General features: G+C 39.4%; 2 protein-coding genes across 2 annotated transcripts in view; both read left to right on the top strand.

Moving 5' to 3' along the window:
- The first annotated feature begins 75 nt into the window (after nt 1-75).
- On the top strand, nt 76-27,986 carry snrnp48 (small nuclear ribonucleoprotein 48 (U11/U12)). The gene is made up of 9 exons (XM_078397729.1): nt 76-292; nt 4,288-4,404; nt 5,764-5,824; nt 10,185-10,265; nt 15,747-15,935; nt 17,702-17,823; nt 24,299-24,471; nt 25,657-25,824; nt 25,906-27,986. Exons 1-9 carry the CDS (start codon nt 113-115, stop codon nt 25,958-25,960), a joined length of 1,146 nt encoding a protein of 381 aa, XP_078253855.1. The 5' UTR covers nt 76-112; the 3' UTR covers nt 25,961-27,986.
- LOC144593017 (uncharacterized) overlaps nt 27,127-27,986 on the top strand; it is a 45,969-nt gene continuing 45,109 nt past the window's right edge. Inside the window, exon 1 of the mRNA XM_078398431.1 lies at nt 27,127-27,315. Within this exon, the coding sequence (XP_078254557.1) occupies nt 27,127-27,315 (189 nt within the window). The remainder of the gene's footprint in view (nt 27,316-27,986) is intronic.

The raw sequence follows: 27,986 nt of genomic DNA, 5'->3' as shown, positions 1-27,986 counted from the left end.
TAAAACTTGCAGCAGATCACCAGAGAGCCGCGAGTGGCGCGGGGAGAGAGGGAGAGTTAGGTGGCTCCGCGCTTCCGGCGGCCGCTCACAGGCACGTGACTGCGGCGGCGAGATGATGATGATGGCGGCGACGGCGGCGGAGGAAGAGGAGGCCAACATCGAGTACTCGAAGCGGCTGCAGAGCCGCCTGGAGCGTGTGAGCGAGCTGGCGAGCTTCACGCAGCACTGCGCCCAGGCCGTGGAGGGCGTCCTGGGCGCGCTGGGCTGGAGCGCCGAGGCCCACGAACGGCCGGTGAGCGGGGCCTGGGCCGAGCGCGGCGGGCACGTACGCTAGAAAACGGTCCCCACACTGTGTTACAGGGTGCCCACCCTAGGAGACCGTCCCCACACTGTGTTACAGGGTACCCACCCTAGAAAACTGTCCCCACACTGTGTTACAGGGTGCCCACCCTAGGAGACCGTCCCCACACTGTGTTACAGGGTACCCACCCTAGAAAACTGTCCCCACACTGTGTTACAGGGTGCCCACCCTAGAAAACGGTCCCCACACAGTGTTACAGGGTGCCCACCCTAGGAGACCGTCCCCACACAGTGTTACAGGGTGCCCACCCTAGGAGACCGTCCCCACACTGTGTTACAGGGTGCCCACCCTAGAAAACGGTCCCCACACAGTGTTACAGGGTGCCCACCAGGAGACGGTCCCCACACTGTGTAACAGGGTGCCCACCCTAGGAGATGGTCCCCACACTCACTGTGTTACAAGGTGCCCACCCCAGGAGACGTCCCCACACTGTGTTCCAGGGTGCCCACCCTAGGAGATGGTCCCCACACCCACTGTGTTACAGGGTGCCCACCCTAGGAGACGGTCCCCACACTGTGTAAAAGGGTGCCCACCCTAGGAGATGGTCCCCACACTCACTGTGTTACAGGGTGCCCACACTAGGAGATGATCCCCACACTGTTCTCGGGTGCCCACCCTAGGAGACGGTCCCCACACTGTGTAACAGGGTGCCCACCCTAGAAAACGGTCCCCACACAGTGTTACAGGGTGCCCACCAGGAGACGGTCCCCACACTGTGTAACAGGGTGCCCACCCTAGGAGATGGTCCCCACATCCACTGTGTTACAGGGTGCCCACCCTAGGAGACGGTCCCCACACTGTAAAAGGGTGCCCACCCTAGGAGATGGTCCCCACACTCACTGTGTTACAGGGTGCCCACACTAGGAGATGATCCCCACACTGTTCTCGGGTGCCCACCCTAGGAGACGGTCCCCACACTGTGTTACAGGGTGCCCACCCTAGGAGACGGTCCCCACACTGTGTTACAGGGTGCCCACCCTAGGAGACGGTCCCCACACTGTGTTACAGGGTGCCCACCCTAGGAGACAGTCCCCACACTGTGTTACAGGGTGCCCACCCTAGGAGACAGTCCACACACTGTGTTACAGGGTGCCCACCAGGAGACGGTCCCCAGATTGTGTTCCAGGGTGCCCAACCTAGGAGACGGTCCCCACACTGTGTTACAGGGTGCCCATCCTAGGAGACGGTCCCCACACTGTGTAACAGGGTGCCCACCAGGAGACGGTCCCCACACTGTGTTCTAGGAGACGGTCCACACACTGTGTTACAGGGTGCCCACCCTAGGAGACAGTCCCCACACTGTGTTACAGGGTGCCCACCCTAGGAGACAGTCCACACACTGTGTTACAGGGTGCCCACCCGAGGAGACGGTCCCCACACTGTGTAACAGGGTGCCCACCAGGAGACAGTCCCCAGATTGTGTTCCAGGGTGCCCACCCTAGGAGACGGTCCCCACACTGTGTTACAGGGTGCCCACCCTAGGTGACGGTCCCTACACTAGGATGCCCTGGCACACACAGGCTGGCTGTTATTATTTCGGTCACATCTTTCCCTTGCAATTAATCATCACTCAGCCCCCTTCCATTAATTCCTGGAATTAATTAGCTTGCTTTCAGTATTAAATGTCTAAATAGTACTGTGCTTTTGAAATCTCCATGTTTGTGCGCAATATAGTCGTGGCTATATAAAGTTCTTCCCCGTTATCACAAGTTGTTATTTTGGTTAAACATTGCCCCTGCAACTAAACTTCCCTCAGTCCTCGTGGTAAGAATAGGAAGGCAGATTATTATCTGAATGATGTCAAGTTAGGAAAAGGGGGCGTACAACGTGATCTGGGTGTCCTAGTGCATCAGTCACTGAAAGGAAGCATGCAGGCAGTGAAGAAAGCCAATGGAATGTTGGCCTTCATAACAAGAGGACTTGAGTATAGGAGCAAAGAGGTCCTTCTGCAGTTGTACAGGGCCCTAGTGAGACCACACCTGGGGTGGTGCTGGCTCGAGGGGCCGAATGGCCTACTCCTGCACCTATTGTCTATTGTCCTCAATAATTTCCTGGAGTTCACTTTCTTGTTCAACTAACTGGCCACTTTTGAGGTAGACATTTTCCCTTTATATGCATTTGTTCCTGAAATTAATTTACGTACAGTATAAACTTGTGAATGGTAGTTCCATTTGCCTGCATTTGGCCTGTATCTCTGAACCTTTTCTATCAGGTACCTTTCTAAATATAATTTAAACCTCACCATTGTACCTAATTCTGGAGCCTCCTCTGGTAACACACCCTTGATCGCTTATGGAGTAGCCTACCTTGCAGGACCTTGTCAAAGCTCTCACTGAAGTCTATATAATCAGGCTCACTAGCCTATATCTCCTTGGCTTGTCCTTTCAGCCCTTCTTAAAGGTACATTAGCAACCCTTCAGTCTTCCGGTCTGTCCCACACCAATAGCAAACATGCAAACGGTTACCTATATTTAACATTTTTCAATTGTAAGATATTCATAATGATTTTATAATGAAATCAGTTAAAGGTCCAATTGAAAACAGTTTACTGGTTCCATGTTTCTTACAGTGCACTACATCAACTATATTTAGTTTAAAACTACTCTTATTTAGTTTTTAAAAAAACCCTTTTTAAAAAGAAAACACCATAGAAAACTGCCTTGATGAGATGACAATGTTTATTTATTCTGAACACTGAATTATATGGCTTAATTTTAGATTTGATGACCTGCAGATAATTATTCTTTTCTAGGAAAAGCATGTCATGGAGTCAAAAAGTACAAAAACGAAGCCTTCAGCAAACAAACTCCTTGCCAACCATCAAGGGTCTATTTACATTTCCCATTTTGATCTCCCCATTAACTTTATTTTCCTTCCACCGACAAAGATCCCGTGATCCCATGGAGTAACTAAACCCCATAGTATCAGTATTCAGTTATCTATTGATGTTGCCATACTATCGACAATGAAATAATTGAAAATGAACATCCCTGAAGTGAAGCATTAAACAAGGGGTTTTAAATTATTTCAAATGTTTTGAATGGCATCCAGTCATCTATCTGCTTCTGGTTAATGGTTGTAGATGGTGTTTTGTCTTTTCCTGCCCCCTTCTCTGAGTAGTGACAAATCCATTTCTGGAGCACTTGTATCTATGATCTAGGATTACTTTATGTAGCACTTGGATCTGACATGACTGTGGCTGGGTCAAGAAATTGATGCGTTTTTAATTTCTGCTTTACATCGAGGAGGGTCAACTTTGTAATGGGACTCAGGATTAATTTCATTAAGGTAATCCAAAAACAGTTTTATGAAATTTGGGATTCAACCATAGATTTGCTCTGGTACCTAATTTATAATTTTAAAATTTAAACTTATTCCTTCTGTTCTCCAGTCTATGTACAACTAATACTTTGTTGATTAAAATCTCAGTGCTTGATTGAACCTTCCACGTTTATCTGGTTATTTTTTCCTCCACTTTTTCTTAAATGTAGGTAAACATGAATATTGTTCAGAACAAAACTATAGTTTGGAATATCTATTTAAAAATATGCTATCTAGTTATAGATTCCTTTGTAATATGGAAGATGTCTCATTATCATCGCTGTCCCATAATTTTGGTGCAATCAATCAAATTATCCCTTGGGCTTCTCCACTCCAAAGAAAACAAACCTGCCTCCTCAATTATTTCTAATGGTGAAGCACTCTTCTTCAGAATGAAGGATCATAGTGTTGGCAGAAGTTTCAAGATGTTTGAGTATTAACTTGAAAATCTATTCCAAATGAGGTGAACAATTGTTTTTTTTAAAGTTTAAACATTGGACATGGGTCGATTTATATAAAATTCCTTGCATTTTGACTGCCATTTTCATCCATTTTACGTATCTTTTAATCCTGCAAATAACTTGGCATCCCATTAAATTTTCCAGCCTGATCCAATCACTACTTGTCCATTTGATGCAAATCACAGACTTCCGAAATCATCACTGGAGAAACATGTTGCCTCTTGCAGGCTGAGAAAACTGGAATATTCTAAAGAGGAAGAGGTTTGTGTGATGTCATTTTTTTTGTTAATTATGTGCATTAGTTTAATATGTAACTGCTTTTATTTAATATTTTTGAAAGAGTTTTTTTTCATCTTTACCCTTTTATAGTTTTTGACTGCTGGCATTCAGAAATATTGAAAGTACTAGGCCGTTTTTGCCAGATGGTTAGACTGGTGGGGTTGGTGTTGATTAAAGCTGTATCTGTCCAAAACTATTTTGTATGCTGTTGTGTTTTCATGAAAGTCATTCATAATTGAAGTTTGAACACAAATCTTACCCCAAATCCTTTTGTTAAAAAGCTATAGTACCATGAATTTTCCTAATACTTGTTATTTCTGCATGTTAAATTACTGTGATTTGTTTATTGGGGTTCTTTTTCCCTCTGAATGGAACCCACAGTTCCTGGCTGCCTAGACAAATGCATTCTGATGTGGCATATTGGCCAAGCAGGTTCTGTTTCTCATAAGCTCCCTGTGAAGTGGAATAGTTGTCTTACTGTAAGGAGACATTAAGTTTCATATACTGTAAATGAAGGCCTTTGACCCTGTTGCTAGTGGTTGGAAACATCTTAAATTTCAGATTTAAATAACTAAAACAGAAATTTAATTACAAACTTCTTTAAAATTATAGGATATAATTAAAAACAAAGTAAAATGGGTAAACCACTTAAATAAAACACAAAGTGCCGAAGTAACCCAATGAATCGGGCAGCATTTGTGGAACAAATGGATAGGGGTCATTTCAGGTCGGGATCCTCCTTCCGATTGCTTAAAAGCTTTCTTTTTCAAAGTAATAGTCACCTAACGAATAAGGCCACAGATGTTTTTTTATGAGCCCGTTGTAGCATGAGGGCAAGAGTGCAGACGTGAAGTATAATTTCCATCCACGTTCAGCTTATCAGCTGCTGGAATTAGCAATAAGTCCAACAATAGCACCAGATCTCCAGCTTGCATCAAATTTCTGTGTTGTCTGCAAATGCAAAGAGGTTTGACGTGAGTTGATTCAAGGACTTCAGCTAGCTTAGAAATCTTTGTGAAACTATCAGCTACTGGAATGGTCATTTTGAACCATAGAACAAGACACCCAAATCTTTATCATATCTATATATGTATTTATAGCGAGTCATGAAGGGGATCAGAAAATTAATTATTTCCCATATTATTTAATTTGAGATGTTTCAGGCTATTTTAAGTGAGGTCCCACTAACATTAAAAGAGATGACATTTCTCAAAGCGTTAGCTGTGCGTCGAAATCCAACAATTTTTATTTCTAGTCTTAAATGAGCAGTTAAATACTTCTGAGTTTTTATGAGTTCAAATTGTAATTTTATAATGTTTTCTTAAATCCTATGAAATATAGGCAGAAATGTATGACCCTGCATTTGCCTATGTGAACACTCCAGTGCCAACCTTTAAAATGGGTAAGCATATTGTCAATTTTGAAGGAAAGTAACTTTATTGCTACAGCTGCAACTTTAAAATATTTTGCTAAACTAGTTTGCATAAGGTTAATAAGAATATTATATTTACTGACTGCTCTTTGAGTATAAAATATATCGATTGGTACCTACCTTAAGCTGATGAGTTTTAACCCTTCTCTGATGTCATTCCTAAAGCATCCAGCAGGTATTTTTCTATGTTTGCTTGTGGAAGTTTTGTTACATCTCTAAAATGTCAATCTTGCATTTATCTGAGTATATTTCCTATCGAATTACTTAGAATTGTTTTAGTTGGAGCAAAAAAATCTGGAAGTAATACTTGATGCTATGTTTTATTAAAAACATATTTAAGCTATACTTCCTTTGCAAAAGCAAAGTGAAAATCTCGATCAGTGTTTCTCAACCTTTTTGATGCCAAGTCCAGCTGGCTGCTTGCCTGAACTGACATGAACCTCTTCAGGTCTTGGCTATTTTTGTTTATTTTTCTGCTGCTAGATTTGTCTGTAAAGCCTGAAATTGAATGTAAATGCATACACCAATGTTTAATTTGAAACTATCCTTATTTCCTACTTATGATGAAAATAAACATTTGCCAGAGAAACTGTTGAAACGGTGGTCAGTTAAAAAAAAATGCAAGCCCTATCTAACTAGTAGAGTTGGCAGAGAGTGCTTTACTTTTTATGCATTTTCAAAGTTATCTGGGAACCAGTCCATTATTTTTGAAAACCACAAAGGCCCAATAAAATGCTTCAGCTCTCGGTCCCTTGCAAAGAAGCCATTCCCTACTCTCAATTTGATATCTCTGCTGTATCTGCTCCCAAAATGAGGCTTTCCATTCCAGGACATCTGAGATGTCCTCTTTCTTTTGTAAATATGGCTTCCCCCCTTCCCTGTCCATGGATCCCTTACTTGTGTTTCCTCTGTCCCACTGTTCTGCTCTTGCTACCCCCCCCAGTCAAAACAAGGTTAGAATTACTCTAGTCCTAGTCTTTCACCCCACCAGCCTCCGCATCCGACACATCAGTCTCCAACATTTCCGCCGCCTTCAATGTGCTTCCACGACCAGTGATATCTTCCTATCTGTCACTGCTTCCACAAAGACCACTCTCTTGCAACTCCTTTGATTACTCATTCCTTCCCACCCAAACCACCCTTCCCCAGGTACTTTCCTCTGCAACCAGAAGAGATGTAACACCTGTCTCTACACCACCTTCCTCCTCCATCCAGGAACCCCTGCAGTCCTTCCAGTTGAGACAGAGGGTCACATCTCAAGAAAGCTTGCGACCCAAACATCATGTTCTCCAGAGATGCTGCCTGACCTGCTAAGTTACTCCAGTACTTTGTGTCTTTTTTTGTAAACCAGCATCTGCAGTTCCTTGTACCTGCGCCAACTTTTTCAGATTACTCTCTCTATTTAAATGGCACTATGCAATTTTAAAAGCCCTGGGTCCTCTTTAATGTATGGATAACTACAGTTGATTGAGGTGAATAAATGTACGTTCTATTCATTATAAATACCAGGGGACGCTTCATTTGAGACATTTACATTGTAACGTGCAAAAATAGAGATGATGATCAGCCTCCATTTATTCATGTACAACAGCAAAATGTGAAAATTGAGGGCATGAGGTTTTACAAAATTTGCAGATTTAAATACAGTAGGGAAGACATTAAGCCCTGGAGATAATTTCTTGGCTGCCAGTACCTCAGTGAATGAAGCATGGTGTTATTTGAACACTCAATGGAACTTTCATCAGTCTGCCACAAATCCTGAATGTTTGTTGTCTGTGACTTCCAATAGCACAAATTATATTGCAGTGTTCCCATTAGTCTATGCCTTGTCACATACTCATGCAGAGCTCAAAGAAAATCAGCACTGTTTGTATTTTGTGGCAGTTCTTCACAGCAAGGCCTCTACATGGGCATGACACATAAACAAAAGAACTGCTGCATGATGTGACAGATTCTCATCTAACTTCATTACAAAACAGCTGATAACTTACGATACGATAGAAATTTATTTATCCCAGGAGGGAAATTGGTCTGCCAGCAGCCATAAAACACAACAAGATATATGAAACATGAAATTAAAGTGAAGAGTGGAAAGTCCAAGATTGGGGATATGCAAAGACTGGGGAGGGGGAAAGGGGAAGGGGAGTCAGTCTGCCCCATGACCGAAGGGGGAGGAGTTGTACAGTTTGATAGCCACATGGAAAAAGGATCTCCTGTGGCATTCTGTGCTGCATCTTGGTGGAACTCTCAAATGGGATTCAATGTCTTTCGTATCATCAGTAATTCTATGAAATAGTATTGTTTGAAAGCTCTACCATACGAGACTGAAGAGTTGTCATCTATTATTGAAGGCAATCACCTATTAGAGTCATAGACATAGAGCACTGAAACAGGCCCTTCGGCCAAACTCGTTCATGTGAACAAAAATGCCCCATCTAAGCTAGTCCCATTGGCCTCATTTGGTCCATCCTCTTAACGTTCCTATCCATGTACATGTCCAAGTGTCTTTTGAATGTTGTTATTGTACCTGCCTTAACTGGCAGTTCCTCCATATACCTACCACCATTTTAGTGAAAAGGTTCCCCCTCGGGTTACTGTTAAATGTTTCCCCTCTCAACGTAAATCTATGTCCTCTGCTTCATGATTCCCCTACCCTAGGTAAAAGACCCAATGTATTCATCTTCTCAATTCCCCTCATGATTTTATACACCTCTCGAAGGGATAAAGTCCTAGGCTGCCCAGTCTCTCCCTATAGCTCAGACCCTTCAGTCCTGGCAACATCCTTGTAAATCTCTGCACTCTTTCCCGCTCAGTGGCATCTTTTGCATAGCAAGGCGACCAAAACTGAACGCAATACTCCAAATGCAGCCTTACCAACATCTTGTACAACAGTAACAGAATTTCCAAACTTCTACACTCAATACCCTGACTGTTGAAGGCCAATGTTCCAAAAGCCAACTTTACCATCCTATATACTTATGCCTTTTTCAGTGATCTGCGCACCTCTCCTCCTGGATCCCTCTACTCTATGACACTCAGAGGCCAACCATTTACTGTGAAGGTCCTGCCTTTTTTGACCCTCCAAGAGGCAGTATCTCACACTCATCTGCATTGAACTCATTTGCCATTCTTCAGCCCACTTGCCCAGTTGATCAAGATTCTGCTCGAACATTTGTGATATCCCTCTTCACTGTGTATGATACCACCTACTTTAGTGCAAATCTGCAAACCTACTAATCACACCTTGCACATTCTTATCTGAATCGCTACTAAAAACTACTAGAGCACACTACTAGTCACAGGCCTTAATTCCAAAAAACAACCCTTTGCTTCCTCTGTGAAGCCAATTCTATATCCAGGCAGCTGGGTCTCCCTGGATACCATGTGAACTAACTTTCCAGAGCGGCCTACCGTACAGAACCTTATCAATGGTCTTGATGAAGTCCAAATAAACAGTGTCTGGCCTTGTCTTTGTCCACCTTCTTGCAAATTGCAAATGGTAATTTGCATTTGTCAATGCAAAGGACCAGGAGGAGCTATGTTGATGTATCTTCATCTGTAGTTATTGTAATTTGTAATAGATTTTTTTAAAATTCCACTATCTTGTTTCTGTTGGAAAAATTCTACGTTTTCTAAATGTGGATTTTTGGTCTCAAGCTGATGAATCATTTTGCTAGCTCTGTATCATTGATTACAGTGGGGCCACCCAATACGGAGGTTTGGTATAAACCTTTTGCTTGGAATAAACTCATATGTTGCATATGTAGTGCTCTATTTTCTGTTGAAGGCCAGCTACTTCCTTGTCATTTCACCTATCCTTCCCTTATTTCAATGGTCATTACATTCCTCATCTGTTACATATGTCCTAAATTTTATTCGTTTGAAAAAGACATCCAGTCTCTGCTTTGCCAGAGAGTATGAGAAATAAAATCCTTGTTTAACATTATTTTATACTTCTGTTAATATCAGTTGAAAACAATGCTTAAAATTAATTTAAAAGAGTAAGTTCAAAGTTGAATCTATAGAAGATGGGTCTCGAACTTTAACATGTGCTATTCGGCAATTTGTGAACTACCACTCCAGTTGGAAGTCCAAATAGTTTGTGTCATTTTTGTTCCCGTAAAATATTTTATATACTCATTATTAATCTGTTTTCACGGACTTATGAATACACCACTGTGATCTGTGAACTGGTTGTTAAGGAACAATGCTTTGAAGTATCCACTTTAGAATATCTTCTTTGACTTTATTTCATGATAGACATTTCCATATATGAAATGCCATCGTACAATGTTGTACAATAAGGTCTATATTATCTTGTTCTATTTAGACAAAGATGTACAGACCCGGATAATTCAAGAAGCAAGAAGTAAAGCTCCAATTGGAAAAGAAGAGAGAGTGTTTTCACAAAGTAAGTGACAATTCGCATCTATTTTCCTAATATTTTGAAGATCATGAGTGATGTGATTGCAATGTAAATTTAATGTAAGTTCCTGGAACTCTGAAAACATTAGTATTGAACTGGTTATTGTACATAATTTGTACAACTGGAGCTTCAGTTATTTATCATATACCGTTACCAAATATTTTACTTTGATTACCAGGTATCTGTATTATTGCGCACAATTAATAAAATGTGGATATTAGGAATAAAAATTGCATCAGGCCCATTAATGGATGCAACATACTATATGACTGTTCTCTTTGTTGACAACTGGGGGAGACACAAAAATGATGGGCAAATAAATTAAACATTGGAATTTTTTCGAGAACGCAAATGACTCTTTCACACAATGTGTTATTGGATTTTCACAATATTTTCTCCATATTCCTAAAGACTATTAGGAACAGCAAAATGCTGTGTCATTTGAACATCAACACTGACTTTAGTAGCTTTCTTTAGGGTAAGGGTATTTAAGGATCAACTGTGTTCCATCTGAATGGCAGAGCAGGCTGAAGAGGCTAAATGGCCGCTTCTGCATCCAAATTCCTACATGATAGCATTAGAGGCAACCAAAAGTCACCATTATCATCTGTTACATGATTGCAAAGGTCACAGATTTCTGGCATTTTTTTGTAAATAATTTCAGTAGCCTTGCCTGGAACAGAGAAATCTACGTATTTTTAAACATTATATCTTTAGTGAATAATTTTGTATTTATTTTTTTGAAACTTGCTAATAATATTGAACATTAATACTGATTTTTTTTCTGGTATTCTCTATTCCCTCGTATTCTCTATTCCTTTATTGAAGCTATTTAAAACCAATTATTTTATTTCCTGATGCGGGTCCTTCATTGGGTCCTTCATTGTAACTCGTATTTCATTTATCAATCATAAGATAACAAAAGAAACCAGATTTAGGAATGAAAATTCACAATATAATTGCACTTTAATACAGTAACCTGTGAAATAATTCTTGACAATTAACTTTTATTTGAATTAATTTTGAGGTTTATCCTTGCTATCATTGTCACTGAAGTCATTCTGTCTGTTAAAATTGGGTAGAAAGTTAATTCATGTTTGCAGGGATAAAGGACTGTTGAAATATATTGTTTGGTAATCCATTTTGTTTCTTTTAAAAAGCATAGTGCATTTCAACAACATGACCTTGTTTTCTTCATGATGTAGAACAAAATACTTTAAGTAGAATTTCTCTCTATCAGTAATTAATTGTTTTTAGAGTATTGGACTGATGGAGTTGAAGGTTGATATTTCTCATGGACCCTTGCAGTTTAGAAATAGGGTTCAGGAGATTCATGCAAATCTGCAACTGTGGATCAGCTGTGGTGACAAATAAGAGTTCCTCCTTTGTTCCAAAGAAAGGTTTGCTTTATTGAAGGAGTGCACAGTTTACATGTCCATGCTAAAAATATTTCTAACAAATTGAACGATTCATTTTGTTTAGAGCTATGGAAAAATGCAAGTACTGTTAATTCAGGTTTACTGTGCAGTATGAGACTCCATTCCCATAATGTTTTCCAGAAAAAAAAAGTAGATATGTCCAGTTATCTTTTTGAAGATCTTGAAACTGCCACACATATATCACTGGATGCTAATCAGCATTTACTTCTACATTATGTTCCATTCTGTTCCCCTCTGGATGATACTTGACTGCAGATTGACATTGGGCCAATCTAAATGTGCATTTACTGGACCTAGGTGCAGTTGAATAAATCAACATTTTATGTAAACAAAAAATATCTATATACACAGTCCAATTGTTTTGTACCTTTCTGCCCAATGTAGTTGAAAGATTTTGGCCATGAGGGTGTGATTTAAGTTTGTTTGTTTTACGTCAGCAGTTACATATTAATTCCTGGAATTAAATCTAAAATTTAGCTGATGCATAATATTTACACTGTTACAGTGACAGTAAACTAAACTGTAATTCTGATGCACATTTCATTAAATATTTAATTTATTTTGAACATGATAATTTAAACTTTTTGGTTTTTCTCTTTCAGTAACAGGGGTGAGTATATATGACAGAGGAATGATGAACATGAAAGAATGTTCTCCTCATGTACAGATTTGCACAGAATTTTACTTGATGTCATACAGTATCCTTTTAATATTATTATATCCTTTAAAAATGGGCCATGAATGGATTGATTAAATGGAACTTCAAAGATTGTATTAAAGAATATTAATCTTTGCTTAATGTTTTCCAAGTAACCTATTTAAACCAATAAAAAGCGTAAAATACTTATCCTAGCAGGTCTGTACTTTAGTGGTCTGCTTTGTCTCATTTCATTAACTGGGGGATGTAAAGTGAAAGGTGTTAACTACTTTTCACTTTTCAAAATGTAGGTTTTTAATTGTTGCACAAAGCAATTCCTGCAAGAAATACTTATTTTAACCTTTTTTATAAAAGTGATTTTATCTTTAAAATTTTGTGGAATTCGTCACAGGAAATGTAAAGCAGAGTAGTTCAGCAGCATCAACAAAGTTGCATTTACGAAGATGCTCGAAGGAACAAAATTGATAGCGATCCAAAGATTAAATATGATCATAGAAGTAGATTTTGGTGAATAGTTTAATTGAGAAATGTTAGGAGTGAATTCCAGAACTTGGAATCTAGACAGATGCAATATGCTCTTCATTGAGTTATGCATAAAGTGCGGGATGGGCAAAAGACTAATCGGAGAAAAATGAGATTCTCATCTTATCATGACAGACTTAGAATGATGCAGAGGTTAAGGGCATGAGTGATTTTGTTCCGAAGATTTAAAAATCAAGTAAGTTGGGATCTAGGGGCCAATGATGACCAGCAGAAGGACGGAATTGATCTTACTGTGTTGTTACACAATGTGTGCCACAATATTTTGGATGAATTTATCTTCAAAGAGAGATGGAATTGGTAACAATGATGGCAACTAAATGAGCATTTAGTTGTTAAATCTGGAAATAACTTAATTGATGAGTGTTTCAGTAGCAAATGGATTGAACAGGGTGACATGAAGCTGGAAGCATCCTTTGCACTAGAGAGGTTGGGGTTCAAGCTCTCTTCTAGTGCACATTGGAAGACACGGTTGGAAACTTTTTGCATTGTGCTAATTAAAACATTCATATAGTTAAAGTTTTCATAACTAATCAATTCTTGAAGGTAATCTGGAGTAGGGTCCCAACCTGTAACGTCACCTAGGCATTTGAAGAAAGGTCCCACCCGAAACGTCACTTCTCCATGTTTTCCAGAGATGCTGCCTGCTGAGTTACTCCAACACTCTATCTAATTTTGTAAACTAGCATCTCCAATTCCTGGTTTCTAGAACATATTTGCCAGTGATTAACGAATGCTAAATGCATTTTGAGTAAGCATTTCATTAAATATTCATTTTCTGCATGATAATTTAAACACTGACTATTTTTAATTTCATGGGTTAATTTCTTGAGATGGAGTAGAATTAGCATACTTGACATTATTAACTAATTTGCCATCCTTGGTGCATGTTAAATTTTCGATCTGAATGTTTAAATATACAAACTTAATGTATTTTTTGAGAGATAATAAACAGATTAGTTTTTTTTCTGTGGGACTTTTATCTATCTTCAGTACTTTACACAGACCATCATATGACTTTTAACATATTTTGATATCGAAATATATTGGTCACCTTTTACTCAGAATTTTTAAGCTTCAGTTATCAAATTTGCTGCGACTTGAGTTCATTTTTGTTCCACTAAACCTATTGGACATAATTTAAATCTTTGGCAAAATGACTTTTTTGTGAACCTTTTTAATTGCCTCAATTCATTACGTAACATGAATTGTAAAAATCTAAACTTGCCATAATTACTCATTGCATTCATTTGTAACTGCTTTTTATCCATGCTTTCTGATGCACAGTCATAGCTGCCTCTTCATTGGTCCTTTACCTACATGTGCTATGAGGCATTGGCTGAATTTGAAGTTGACAATTTTTATTTAATTGTATGAGATCGAGTCAAATGTGTCAATTTACTTGGATGGTTTTTATTGAGAAATCTAGTGACTCCCAGACTAGTGTGGCAAATTGATGGATGAAACCACCAACTTAATGCTAAATATAGTTTGGGGGAAAAAAATTCTGTCTTTCTATTTCATTGTTGGATTAAAAATCCAATGGCTTTGCAAAACTTAACAACACCTTTGCTCAGTCCGCCTTGGCCTATGCGATATCCTGGTTCCAAATACTTCAACTCCCCTTCCAATACCCATACTGACCTTTCTGTCCTGGGCTTCCTTCAGTGTCAGAGTGAGGCCACATGCAAATTGGAGGAACAGCACCTCATATTTTGCGTGGGCTGATTGTAACCCAGCGGTATGAATATTGATTTCTCTAATTTTAAGTAACCCTTGCATTCCCTCTCTCTTCTTCCCTCCCCCACCCTAGTTGTCCAACTAGTTTCACTGTCGACCTACTTAGTTTCACTGTTTGTATCCACTCGTTATCACCTTTCCACAGCCAACGATGGACCATTGTGGGCTCCATCTTACCTTGATCCCCTCCTTGCTGGCTTTGATTTGTTCTTTTCATACATTTCATTCATTTGTCCTTTGTAGCTTTTCATACCTTTATTTTCCCTCTCCCTTGACTCTTCATCTGGAGAAGGGTCTTGACCTGAAAAGTCACCTATTCCTTTTCCTCCAGAGGCTGTTTGAATCGCTGAGGTACTCCAGCATTTTGTATTTATCTTAAGTTTTTTTATGTTTAATTATTGGTAAGAGTGAGTGTGAATGGCTCATCACTCACCAAAGCAGTCAGAACCTTGGGACAAATGTTCTGCCTAAATTATATCCTCAATTTGCTGCTTCCAATTGGGAGTGCATTGAGGAGATTGCAGGCTTCATGTCTAGACTTTCTAAAGATGTATTCTAGGTCTCTATTAGTTGCTGGAATGATTAAAAGAGCTAGATAGAGCTCTTAAGGATAGTGGAGTCAGGGGGTATGGGGAGAAGGCAGGAACGGGGTACTGATTGAGAATGATCAGCCATGATCACATTGAATGGTGGTGCTGGCTCGAAGGGCCGAATGGCCTACTCCTGTACCTATTGTCTATTGTCTAGTGAGTTTGGAGGAGATCTTCCAATTGAAAATAACATGCTAATTCAGGAACTCGCCCTCGTGGCTTGGTCAAGAGGTGACAACACTGTTGTTTTGAGGATTATAACTAATACAGGATCACTACGAAGGTTGTGATTTTAAAACTATATTCGTTCAAAATGTCTATTAATGGATTACCAGATATCTTCAGAGATGTCTCTATAATTGTAAAGATACAAGAATTGATTTTTTTTTGTTTGACAACACACTAGCCTATTTTCCAATACTTGAAGTTATACATTTGCAATATTTTTGGAAAATATGTAAAGTTTAGAAGTAATTAAATAAATTATTAATGTACATAGGTGATTATTCTTCAATGCCTATTGAAGTTCCTGAGAATCATCAACGTTCTATTTGTGACCTGACTCCTGCGGATCGCCTGGCTATTTATGAACACGTTGTCAAAGAAACCAGTCAGCAGAAAAGCGACTCCAAGTCTTTTGAAAATGACAGTGATTTGTACGTGGACCTTGCTGCAAAACTCAGCAGAGGTTTGTACTTAATTTGTTATTTAACAACTGCAAAGTTCAAACTAGCTTGGTTTGTTTACCTAATATCGCCAGCAAACAACACAAGGAAATTCTGGTTTTAAATCCAAGGTGAAGCTGACTTTAAAGTGTGAAAAAATGAGTTTAAAATGTAAATGAGTTATGAGTAAATGAGATTTTACAAGAGTTTTAATCATGCAGTGCTCCACATTACTTGCATTAATGTTAACTAATATAGTTGGTACAAGTTGAAAAAAGAGCTGTGTATCCATGTTTGTGGTAACATCAAATTAGTTGGACACACAAAAATGCAAAGGAGCATTAATAGAAATTGGAGAAAACTGGTGGTTTCACTTGAGGCAATTATGATTCCACTATTACATCTCAGGAAGTTGTAAGAATATGCACAGTCACTAGAATACCAATTACTAAAAATATTAGGATAGGCTGCACAAGAAATACGTAGTTCTTCATCTGCATCTTTCTTTTCATGAATAACTCAGTTAATGAGTGCCCCAACTGAGGTATCATGAAAGGAAATATGTAGATGAAGAACTATTTCCTTTGTGGGGGAGAGGAGCGAAGAGGCTGCCATCTTGCATTTCCTAAAATTAGAAATTTTAATAGATCGAATTTGCTGCCCATGGCACCAAACAATGTTCACAACAGTCAGCTGGAGCTGTTCAAACTGAACTAAGTCCCAGACTTAGACACAGCAGACACACTGTTCAGGGGTGATGTCAAGAAGCTTTTTTTTACACGGTAGAATTCTTGAAAATTCGCCCAATATCTCAGGAAGGCATTTGTCTAGGTCAGTTGAAAATGTAAATAATGTGATTGATAGGTTTTTCTTTAGCGCTCAATCGCTGTAGACGGCCTTTCTCCAAAATGCTGAGTAGGTGGCAAAACCTTGCATGGAGGTTTGCTTTCTCAAGCTGTTAAAGATTTTTTTAAATGAGATTTGGAGTCAGTGTAAGTATCTAAAGTTGAAGGAAAGAATATTAAAACAAAATTTAAATAATGTTTAAAAACTCAAACCGCCCAAGATTTTTTTAAAACAGCAAGACTTTGGAGTATCTTCCCCACTTTTTTCCAAATATCAGCGCTCTACAAACCCAAATGAAATCACTGTAGTTTTGGGTCCTCCGATAGATCTGTTCTAATACAGGATCCTACCAGCTCTCTAAATCTTTTGGGAAGTCCTGGATCGCTGCATTTCAGAGGGTATGCAATTGCAGGACTTGGGACAGCTGATGATGACTGTGTTATTCAAAGTCATACTGCATTTGGTTATCGTATAATCTCTTATAAACAAAATTAAAATGTTAAATTGCTCTAGGGAACTGGATATGTTTTGGATTTTAATGTTTAATATACTGGTGAAAGTTGTTATAGATTATAATTGGGTTATTTTGGAAGATTTCTCATATTTTTGCCTGGATAGAAGGAGGATATTTTGAGGCTTTTTTATTTCTTAATGTACATTTGAGAGATTATACCAAGAGTCATGCAGTTGTCTACATGTAGTCTTCCCAAAAAATCCATTACTTTTCATGCGAGATGATGTTATATTGTAAATTGTGCTATCAATGTATAAGTTACAGGTCATTCCAAATTTCTGCCATGGAGCTGGAATCACAGGTGCATTCTATTGGCGCAATGTTAGTTTGTTTCCTGCTGTCAGCAACATTATTGCACACAATAATTGCCTGATAAGGTATGCCATGTTTCCATGTTTTGTAAGTAAAATTCTCTTCATTCCTATGTAGATGACGAACAAAAAGGACCAAAATCGCACCTTGAAATTCTTGCTGAAATGAGAGATTACAAGCGTAGGCGCCAATCCTATAGAGCCAAGAATGTTCATATCACAAAAAAATCTTACACTGAGGTAATGTGCAAATTCATCTAGTCAGTCAGTGCAAGTCAGTGATAGATAATTTGACATTAAGTTTTCTATTCCAATTTTCTAATGCCATTTAATTGACTGTCAATTTCCATTAGCTTACACTAGGAAATAAGAGGAAGACAACCAGTAGGATATTAGAAGGACAAAATGAATTAATTTTACTGATGGTGCCCTTATTCCCAGAATAATGGAAATTGGCAGATATTAGAGTCATAGACATAGAAAATAAATGCAGAAGTAGGCCATTTGGCCCTTTGAGCCAGCACCGCCATTCAATATAATCATGGCAAATCATCCCAAATCAGTACCCCATTCCGGCTTTTTCCCCATATCCCATGATTCCCTTAGTCCTAAGAGCCAAATCTAACTCTCTCTTGAAAGCATCCAGTGAATTGGCCTCTACTGCCTTCTGTGGCAGAGAATTCCACAGATTCACAACTCTCTGGGTGAAAAAGTTTTATCTCATCGTAATCTTAAACTGTGACCCCTGGTTCTGGACTCCCCCAACATCGGGAACATTATTCCTGCATCTACCCTGTCCAAACCTCTAAGAATTTTAGCAAGGAGCAAGGAGGTCCAACTGCACTTGTACAGGGCCCTGGTGAGAGCGCACCGGGAGTATTGTGTGCAATTTTCGTCTCCTAATTTGAGGAAGGACATTATTACTATAGAGGGGGTGCAGCGTAGGTTCACCAGGTTAATTCCCGGGATGGCGGGACTGACATATGATGAAAGAATGGATCGATTATGCTTGTATTCACTGGAATTTGCAGGATGAGAGGGGATCTTATAGAAACATATAAAATTCTTAAATGATTGTACAGGCTAGATGCAGGAAAAATGTTCTCGATATTGGGGGAGTCCAGAATCAGGGGTCACAGTTTAAGAATAAGGGGTGGGCTTTTTAGGATTGAGATGAGGAAAAACTTTTTCACCCAGAGAGTTGTGAATCTGTTGAATTCTCTGCCACAGGAGGCAGTGGAGGCAAATTCACTGGATGCTTTCTAGAGAGAGTTAGATTTACCTCTTAGGGCTAAAGGAATCAAGGAATATGGGGAAAAAGCAGGAACGGGGTACTGATTTTGGATGATCAGCCATGATCATATTGAATGGTGGTGCTGGCTCGAACGGCCTATTCCTGCACCTATTTTTCTATTTGTGTATTTATTTTAAAATGTTTCTATAAGATCCCCTCTCATCCTTCTAAATTCCAGCGAATACAAGCTCAGTCGACCGATTCTTTCATCATATGTCAGTCCCGCCATCCCAGGAATTAACCTGGTGTACCTATGCTGCACTCCATCAATAGCAAAAATGTCCTTCCTCAATTTAGGAGACCAAAATTGCACACAATACTTAAGGTGCGGTCTCACTAGGGCCCTGTGCAACTGCAGTAGGAGCTCCTTGCTCCTAAACTCAAATCATCTTGCAATGAAGGCCAACATGCCATTAGCTTTCTTCACTGCCTGCTGTATCTGCATGCTTACTTTCAGTGACTGATGTACAAGCACACTCGGGTCTCATGGCACCTCCTCTTCTCCTAATCTGACATTTGGATAATAATCTGCCTTCCTGTTCTTGCCACCAAAGTGGATAACCTCACATTTATCCACATTATACTGCATCTGCCCACTCATCCAACCTATCCAAGTCACCCTGCAGCCTCATAACATCCCCCTCGCAGCTCACGCTGCCACCCAGCTTTGTGTTATTCGCAAACTTAGAGATATTACATTTAATTCCCTCATAAGAACACAAGAAAATAGGAGCAGGAGTGGGCCAACCGGCCCCTCGAGCCCGCTCCGCCATTCAATACGATCATGGCTGATCCTACCCCAACCCCCTTCCCACTATCGCCCTTCTTCCCACCCAAAAGAACCGTGTGATCTTCTGGGAGAGGCGAAAAACCGGATAAAAACCCACGCCAATTTGGGAAAAAAATCTGGGAAATTCCTCTCCGACCCAAAGCTAGGCGATCAAAACTTGTCCAGGAGATTACTCGGGTCTTACTAACAATAAGACCTTACTAATAATACTAACAATAGCTCATAATAATGTATACTAACAATAGCTCATGTCCATTTCCCTGCCCGCTCCCCGTAACCCCTAATTCCCTTGTCTATTAAAAAACAATCTATTTCCGTTTTAAATTTATTTAACGTTCCTGCTTCCACAGCTCCTTGAGGCAGCGAATTCCACAGACTAACCACCCTCTGAGTGAAGAAGTTTCTCCTCATCTCAGATTTAAGAGAGCCCCCTCTTATTCTAAGACTATGCCCCCTAGTTCTGGTCTCCCCGATCATCGGAAACATCTTTAGCGCATCCACCCGATCAAGGCCCCTCACGATCTTATACGTTTCAATAAGATCGCCTCTCATTCTTCTGAACTCCAATGAGAAAAGTCCTAACCTACTTAACCTTTCCTCATATGTCAACCCCCTCATCCCTGGAATTAACCGTGTAAACCTTCTCTGCACTGCCTCCAGAGCAAGTACATCCTTTCTTAAATATGGACACCAAAACTGCACACAGTATTCCAAATGCGGTCTTACCAATACTGTATACAGCTGCAGCAAAACCTCCCTACTTTTATACTCTATCCCCCTGGCAATAAAGGCTAAGACTCCATTGGCCTTCCTAATCATTTGCTGCACCTGCATACTAACTTTTTGTGATTCCTGTACTAGTACCCCCAGGTCCCTTTGCGTTGTATTACCACGCAGCTCCTCCCCATTTAGAACATAACTTGCTTTATGGGGTTTTTTCCAAAATGCATAACTTCACATTTATCAGTATTAAATTTCACCTGCCAAGTCGCTGCCCACTCTCCTAGCTTATCTATATCCTTTTGCAGGCTTTTTCTATCCTCCTCACTCCCTGCTTTTCCTCCCATTTTTGTGTCATCTGCGAACTTGGATATATTACACTTGGTCCCCTCCTCTAAGTCATTTATATAAATTGTAACAGCTGGGGTCCCAGCACCGACCCCTGCGGACCCCCACTAGTCACCGATTGCCATCCCGAGTATGATCCATTTATCCCAACTCTGCTTCCTGTTTGAAAGCCAATCTTCTACCCATGCTAATATATTACCCCTAATCCCATGATTTTTTATCTTAAGTAATAGTCTTTTATGTGGCACCTTATCAAAAGCCTTTTGGAAGTCCAAGTATACCACATCCACCGGTTCCCCTTTATCCACCCGAGATGTTACTTCCTCAAAGAATTCAAGCAAATTAGTCAAACATGACTTCCCTTTCGTAAAACCATGCTGACTCTGTCCAATTAAGTTATGTTTATCCAAATACCCCGTCAGTATTTCTTTAATAATGGTCTCCAACATTTTACCCACCACAGATGTTAGACTAACCGGTCTATAATTACCAGCCTTCTGTCTACTTCCCTTTTTAAATATAGGTGTTATATTTCAATATAGGTGTTATAGATCAACTTGCACTTTACCCTGTCTAAAAACTGTTACAATTGTTTCATTTCGTTGGGTTGCTGGTAATTACTTAAATTATTGCATCGTATGGGAGGCGCATTCCCAATCTCGTTGTACCCCTGGGTACAATGACAATAAAGATATATTGTATTGTATTGTATTGTATATTAGCCATTTTCCAATCCACCGGGACCCTTCCTGACTCCAGTGAGCTTTGGAAAATTATCACCAATGCATCCACGATCCCCACCGCTATTTCTTTCAAGACCCTAGGATGTAATCCATCAGGCCCAGGGGATTTATCCGCCTTAAGTCCCATTAATTTACCTAATACCATCTCCTTAGTGATCTTAATAGTGCTTAACTCCTCCATCCCTGTTTATCCAGCGTTGGAATATTTTTAATGTCTTCTATAGCCATTAAAGACTGATACAAAATATTCATTTAATGCTTTTGCCATCTCCATGTTCCCCACCAACAAATTCCCCGTCTTATCCTCCAATGGACCAACATTTACCTTAGCCACCCTTTTTCTTTTTATATAACTATAAAAACTCTTGCTATCAGTTTTTATATTTTTCGTTAATTTACTTTCATAATCTATTTTACCCTTCTTAATTAATGTCTTTGTTATTTTTTGCTGACTTTTAAATGCTTCCCAATCTTCTGTCATGCCACTATATCTGGCTACCTTATATGCCCTTGCCTTTAGCCAAATACTATCCTTTATTACTTTACTTAGACATGGTTGGCTGTCCTTTCCTTAGCCATGGTTGGCTGTCCTTTCCTTTACCTCTTTTTTTCTTCAGTGGAATGTATTTTTCTTGAAAGTTGTACACTACTTAATAATACACCACTGCTCATGTACCGTCTTATTCTTTAGTCTGTTATCCCAATCTACTTTAATCAATTCTGTTCTCATACCTTCATAATCTCCCTTATTTAGACTAAGTACCCTGGTTTGATCCTTTAACCCAATATCCTTCCTTTCTATTGCAGTTATTCCATCCTTTATTAACAAGGCCACCCCACCTCATTTCCTTTTCTGTCTGTCTTTTCTGATTGTGAAGTCACCCTCTATGTTTAACTCCCAATCCTGATCACCTTGCAGCCATGTAATGGCCACAATATCATACCTATACGTGCTTAATTGTACCGTCAATTCATCTATCTTATTATGAATACTATGTGCATTCATCTAAATCGTTAATATATTTTGCAAATAACGGGTCCCAGCACCGAGCCTTGCGGCACCCCACTGGTCACTGCGTGCCATTTTGAAAAGGACCAGTTAATTCCTACTCTTTGTTTACTGTCTGCCAACCAGTTCTCTATCCATGTCAGTACCCTACTCCCAATACCATGTGCTCTAATTTTGCACACTATTCTCTTGTGTGGGACCTTGTCAAAGGCTTTTTGAAAGTCTCGATACACCACATCCACTGGCTCTCCCTTATCCATTCTACATGTTACATTTCCTCAAAAAAATCCTAAAGTTTGGTCCAGCATGATTTATACTTCATAAATCCATGCTGACTTTGACCGATCCCATTACTGCTTTCCATATGCACTGCTATAACATCTTTAATAATCGACTTCAGCATCTTCCCCACTACCGATGTAAGGCTAACTGGTCTATAGAAACATAAAAAATAAATGCAGGAGGAGGCCATTTGGCCCTTTGAGCCAGCACCGCCATTCATTGTGATCATGGCTGATCATCCACAATCAGTAACCCGTGCCTGCCTTCTCCCCATATCCCTTGATTCCGCGAGCCCCTGGAGCTCTATCTAACTCTCTTTTAAATTCATCCAGTGAATTGCCTCCACTGCCTTCTGTGGCAGAGAATTCCACAAATCCACAAGTGTCTGGGTGAAAAAGTTTCTTCTCACCCTCAATTTTAAGGAAAAGTTTCTTCTCACCTCAGTTTTAAAAGGACATCATCTTGAAGAAGGGTCTTGATCGGAAACGTCACCCCTTCCTTCTCTCCAGAGATGTTGCCTGACCCGCGGAGTTACACCAGCATTTTGTATAGGAAAATAACTGCAGATGCTGGTTCAAATTGAAGGTAGACACAAAATGCTGGAGCACTTCAGCGGGTCAGGCAGCATCTCAGGAGAGATGGAATGAGTGACGCCTCGGGTCGAGATCCCCCCCAGACTGAAGAAGGGTATCTGTGGAATTCTCTGTCTCAGAAGGCAGTGGAGGCCAATTCTCTGAATGCATTCAAGAGAGAGCTAGATAGAGCTCTTAAGGATAGTGGAGTCAGGGGGTATGGGGAGAAGGCAGGAACGGGGTACTGATTGAGAATGATCAGCCATTATCACATTGAATGGTGGTGCTGGGCCAAATGGCCTCCTCCTGCACCTATTGTCTATTGACCCGAAACTCCACCCACTCCTTCTCTCCAGAAATTCCTCGTTTTCTCTCTCCCTCCTTTCTTAAAAAGTGGAGTTACATTGGCTACCCTCCAGTCCACAGGAACTGATCCAGAGTCGAGGGAACATTGGAAAATAATCACCAATGAATGCATCAACGATTTCTAGGGCCACCTCCTTGAGTACTCTGGGATGCAGACCATCAGGCACTGGGGATTTATCTGCCTTCAGTCCCAACAGTTTACCTAACACAATTTTTTGACTAATGTGGAATCCCTTCAGTTTCTCCCTCCCACCAGATCCTCGGTCCCCTTGTATTTTCGGGAGATTGTGTCTTCCCTGGTGAAGCCAGAACCAAAGTACTCATTTAACTGTTCTACCATTTCCTTGTTTTCCATTATAAATTCACCTGTCTCTGACTGTAAGGGACCTACATCTTCGCTAATCTTTTCCATTTTATATACCTAAAGATTCTTTTACAGTCAACTTTTATGTTCCCCGCAAGCTTTCTTTCATGTCATAGCTTTCTCAAGAGCCTGCAGGTAAGTCAATCTTCAAAATAGGTTTACAGTATGTAAGAATCCTGTCATTTCATGCTGTGCTTAAAATTAAATCTTGTTTATCTAATTTACAGATAATTAAGGATGTTATTAATGTACATATGGAAGAATTGTCAAGACAGTGGAAAGACCAGAATGAATCTGATAATGCAGAAGAAGAAGAAGAAGAAGAAGAAGAAGAAGAAGAAGAAAAAGAAGAAGAAGGCCAAAGCTCTTTATCTTTAAAAACCCCCACCAGTACACAGAGGTGTGTAGACCACATTTATGTTTGTTTCAGTTTGATTGTGAAACCGATGGGAAAAATCCATTTGGAGTAAATGAACTAGTCTGGGAGTAAGTGAATTTACCTTTTTGTAAAGGTGTATACCTCCACTTTGTGTTTATGAATATTCCACAGTGACATCTGCATAGTAGAAATATAACAGTAATTAAAAAAAATATGTCTAACCAGATGCTTGAGAAGAAATTTTACTTTTGCTAAATATTCTGAGTGGCCCACCACTTTTCTATTAAGAATGACAAATTAAATTTGGATGCTTTATTTTATAAGATAACCTTATATATAAAAGTTGACTGTAAAAGACCTCTCTTCAATATCTGCATAGATGTTTGCATAGAACTTGTAATGCATAAAATGAATAATCTTTGATATATGTAGGAAGGAACTGCAAATGTTGGTTTAAACTGAAGATAGACACAAAAGGCTGGAGAAACTCAGTGGAACAGGAAACCCTAAATAGTCTGAAGAAGGGTCTCGACCTGAAATGTTACCCATTCCTTCGCTCCCGAGATGCTGCCTGTCCCACTGAGTTACCCCAGTTTTTTGTGTCAATCTTTGATATATGATGGATAACTGATCTTTAAAGATTTTTTCCCCATTCGCTAAGACAAGCATAATACCAAAAATATTAATGTAGGTAGGTTTAAAGAAAATAAGTCAAATTATAAATGAATGATTGAACATGTAATTGCTTTGATTTGTCGGGATCAGGTATTCACTGAACCATCAAGGGAATCTTGGTTGAAATTTTCTAAATATTGAATATGGCAACTTCATCAGTTTCTCAAAACAAACTTCTGAGGTTGACAGAAATGGTGTGAAGGGGAGCAAAAGGCCAGATGTTGCATTTATTTTACCAAATGTGAACAGTGGACTGGGTTGTGTATAGCACTTAAGCATTCGGAAATGCATTTGTCAGAAAATTGTAGTGGCTGATCACACCTCTATTTTAGACTTGGAAAGGGCCTGAGAGTCCTTGAGGAACATGCAGAGAATAAATATATATTTATGCAGACATATGACTGAGGCCACTGCGTTGTTTCATTTTATGGGGAATTAATATACTCAATTTACCTCTACTGAGATATTAAGGATTATTGTTGCAGGAATGGCCTTGCGTTTTTGGGTGAACATGTTTTTTTTCTGTTGTAGAAGAAGATCGAAAGACAAAATATCTCCTTCAATTGAATCTCAGTCTTCTGGAAGTGGTAAAACTGCAGATCGAGAGAAATGGAAAAGGAATCACAGCCGAAGTACACGAGAACGGAAAAGAAGTCCAGAATGGAATAAGGAGAGAAATTCAAAGAAAAAGCAACAGAAGTGAGCCCATTCCTTTATTATAAAGCAGTGTATGTTTTGTTCCAGTGGCACAGATATAACCTTTTTGATGTACAATTTCAGACAGCATCAGTCTCGCGATGAAGACCGGCATCGAAGTTACAGGCGGCGGAAGTAATTTGGAAACACCGATGGAAGGAAGAGCTGAAATTCATTAAATACTAATGCTGTGTACGAAAACTGATCTTTTTTTTAAGCTCTAACTTTAAATACATGTTGCTGTTGGCAAGACAAAATAATGGTAAAGTTTCAGTGGAATATCATTCAGTATTATCTCTAGTCACTATTATTTGATATATGATGTCTCCAGCTGTAAAAACATGGTCAAGACATTTCCCATCAGTGTATTATAAAAGTGGATGTACACGAATGAATGTAAAACAAGCATTTGCATCTTATTTCAAACAGTTTACATTGCATTTCTTAATTTTTTGGCATTGGTGAGAACTGTTAAGTTGCACCCTTGAAATCGGTCCTAAAGTGCCGATTATTCTGATTTCTGTCAACTGAAAATGTTTGTCTGTTTTTAATGTTGACTTCTAATTAACTGCTGGAAGTGTAAACCTATTCAGTTGTTGAACCTGAAATAACTCTTGTGACAGATTGCGAACTTTTTGTTAAGTGAAAAATAAAGGTTGAATTTTACTGAAGCAAAATATCGCAGTGCTGAAAATCAGGAATAAAAACAAGTATTCTGAAATGCACAGATTAGTGCCCGTGAAGAGAGAAACTGAGTTAGAGTTCTGATGAAAGGTCATCAACTTTTCTCCAAAAAGAAAAGTTTTATTGTAAATTGGTGTGGTAAATTGTTAAGGAAAAATATGTGATGCATCATGTTAAATTTAACTTCCTGAAAATAAGTGTTTAGCTGCATAGTGCAGAACAGGTGCCAGGTTTATTTTTGAGAATAGACCCAAGCAAGTTGACAAAACATAAACCAAAAAACTGCAGGTGCTGAAAGTATGAACAGGAAATGTTCCATACTCAACAGGTTAGGCAGTATCAGTGGAAAACGAAACATTTAATCTTTCCAGTTAAAACACCTTATCAGAACAATGTGGCTTTGTGTGAATTACTATTATCCATATTTTGAGGACTGAATATAGAAAATGAGGAAATCTGGCTTTTCAGTTCTGCATGGAAAGCTCTGAATTCAAATATGATACATTGATAATAATCTAATGTTTTGAACCCAGGGTCCATCACTTCTGTGTACCATTTTATAAATCTGGAATGACTGGATGTTTTATCTTTGGAACTTGCAAGACTGCAGTTAACTATAAAATGAACAGTGCATTCAACTCTCAAATATGCAGTTTAATACGCGTGTATTCTGAGTGGTCTGTTTCCAACAGTGGGGAAATCCGCTTAATTTATATTCTCTTTATTGACAAGAAAAGGAGTCAGGATTGTGACAGAACTAATCACTGCACAATTGAATACACAAAGACCAAAAAGCTGTTGCAGCACGAGGTATTTCCCCACCTTGCTACAACCTCCCCACAGTCTGGCCATGTCCTCTTTTATGCAGAGCTTAGCTTTTGTGAGTAGTCTGGATTTGATCATAATCAGGAAGACTAATGACACAGCTGCAGACTTGAGTTAATTTAAAGTGTCACTTTGTGCTCCTTGATGAGATGTGAACATCACCACACAGCACCCATTAATTTAGATTTAGTAAAGATTTAGTAAACGACAGATAGGTCTTGTCAATCATATTGCCCAACTTGTACCTTTTCCAACATCCTTCCCTCTGCTCCTCACGCTGATTTCATTTTGGCTTTTAAAAAGGCTTTTCCCGTGGTTTACCTAGTTATTGGGGATTTTCATGATTCATTTACTAAAATAGGGTGGAGAATATGTGATAATAGGCTTTCAAATTGACCATGAAGCGAGTGTTTCTTACTTAATTTTAAGCAATATGCTATGATGTGTAGGCGATAGCTGAATCAGTAGATAGGCCAGCTGCAAATTGATGACAGGTTAGAGATGTCTAAATATGATCCGAGCAGAATGTTTGCATTGGATTCAAGAATTTCTCATGTGGACCTTAGAAATTGCAGGGACAGTTAAAACGTGCATTGAAGCTGCCTACCACAAGAGAATGAGATGCTGTTTGGCTTGGGAAGATTTTAAAATACTCT

The sequence above is a fragment of the Rhinoraja longicauda genome, chromosome 4 (genome assembly GCF_053455715.1).
Source record: "Rhinoraja longicauda isolate Sanriku21f chromosome 4, sRhiLon1.1, whole genome shotgun sequence".
NCBI classification, from domain to species: domain Eukaryota; kingdom Metazoa; phylum Chordata; class Chondrichthyes; order Rajiformes; family Arhynchobatidae; genus Rhinoraja; species Rhinoraja longicauda.
This window is presented reverse-complemented; position numbering and strand designations above follow the sequence as displayed.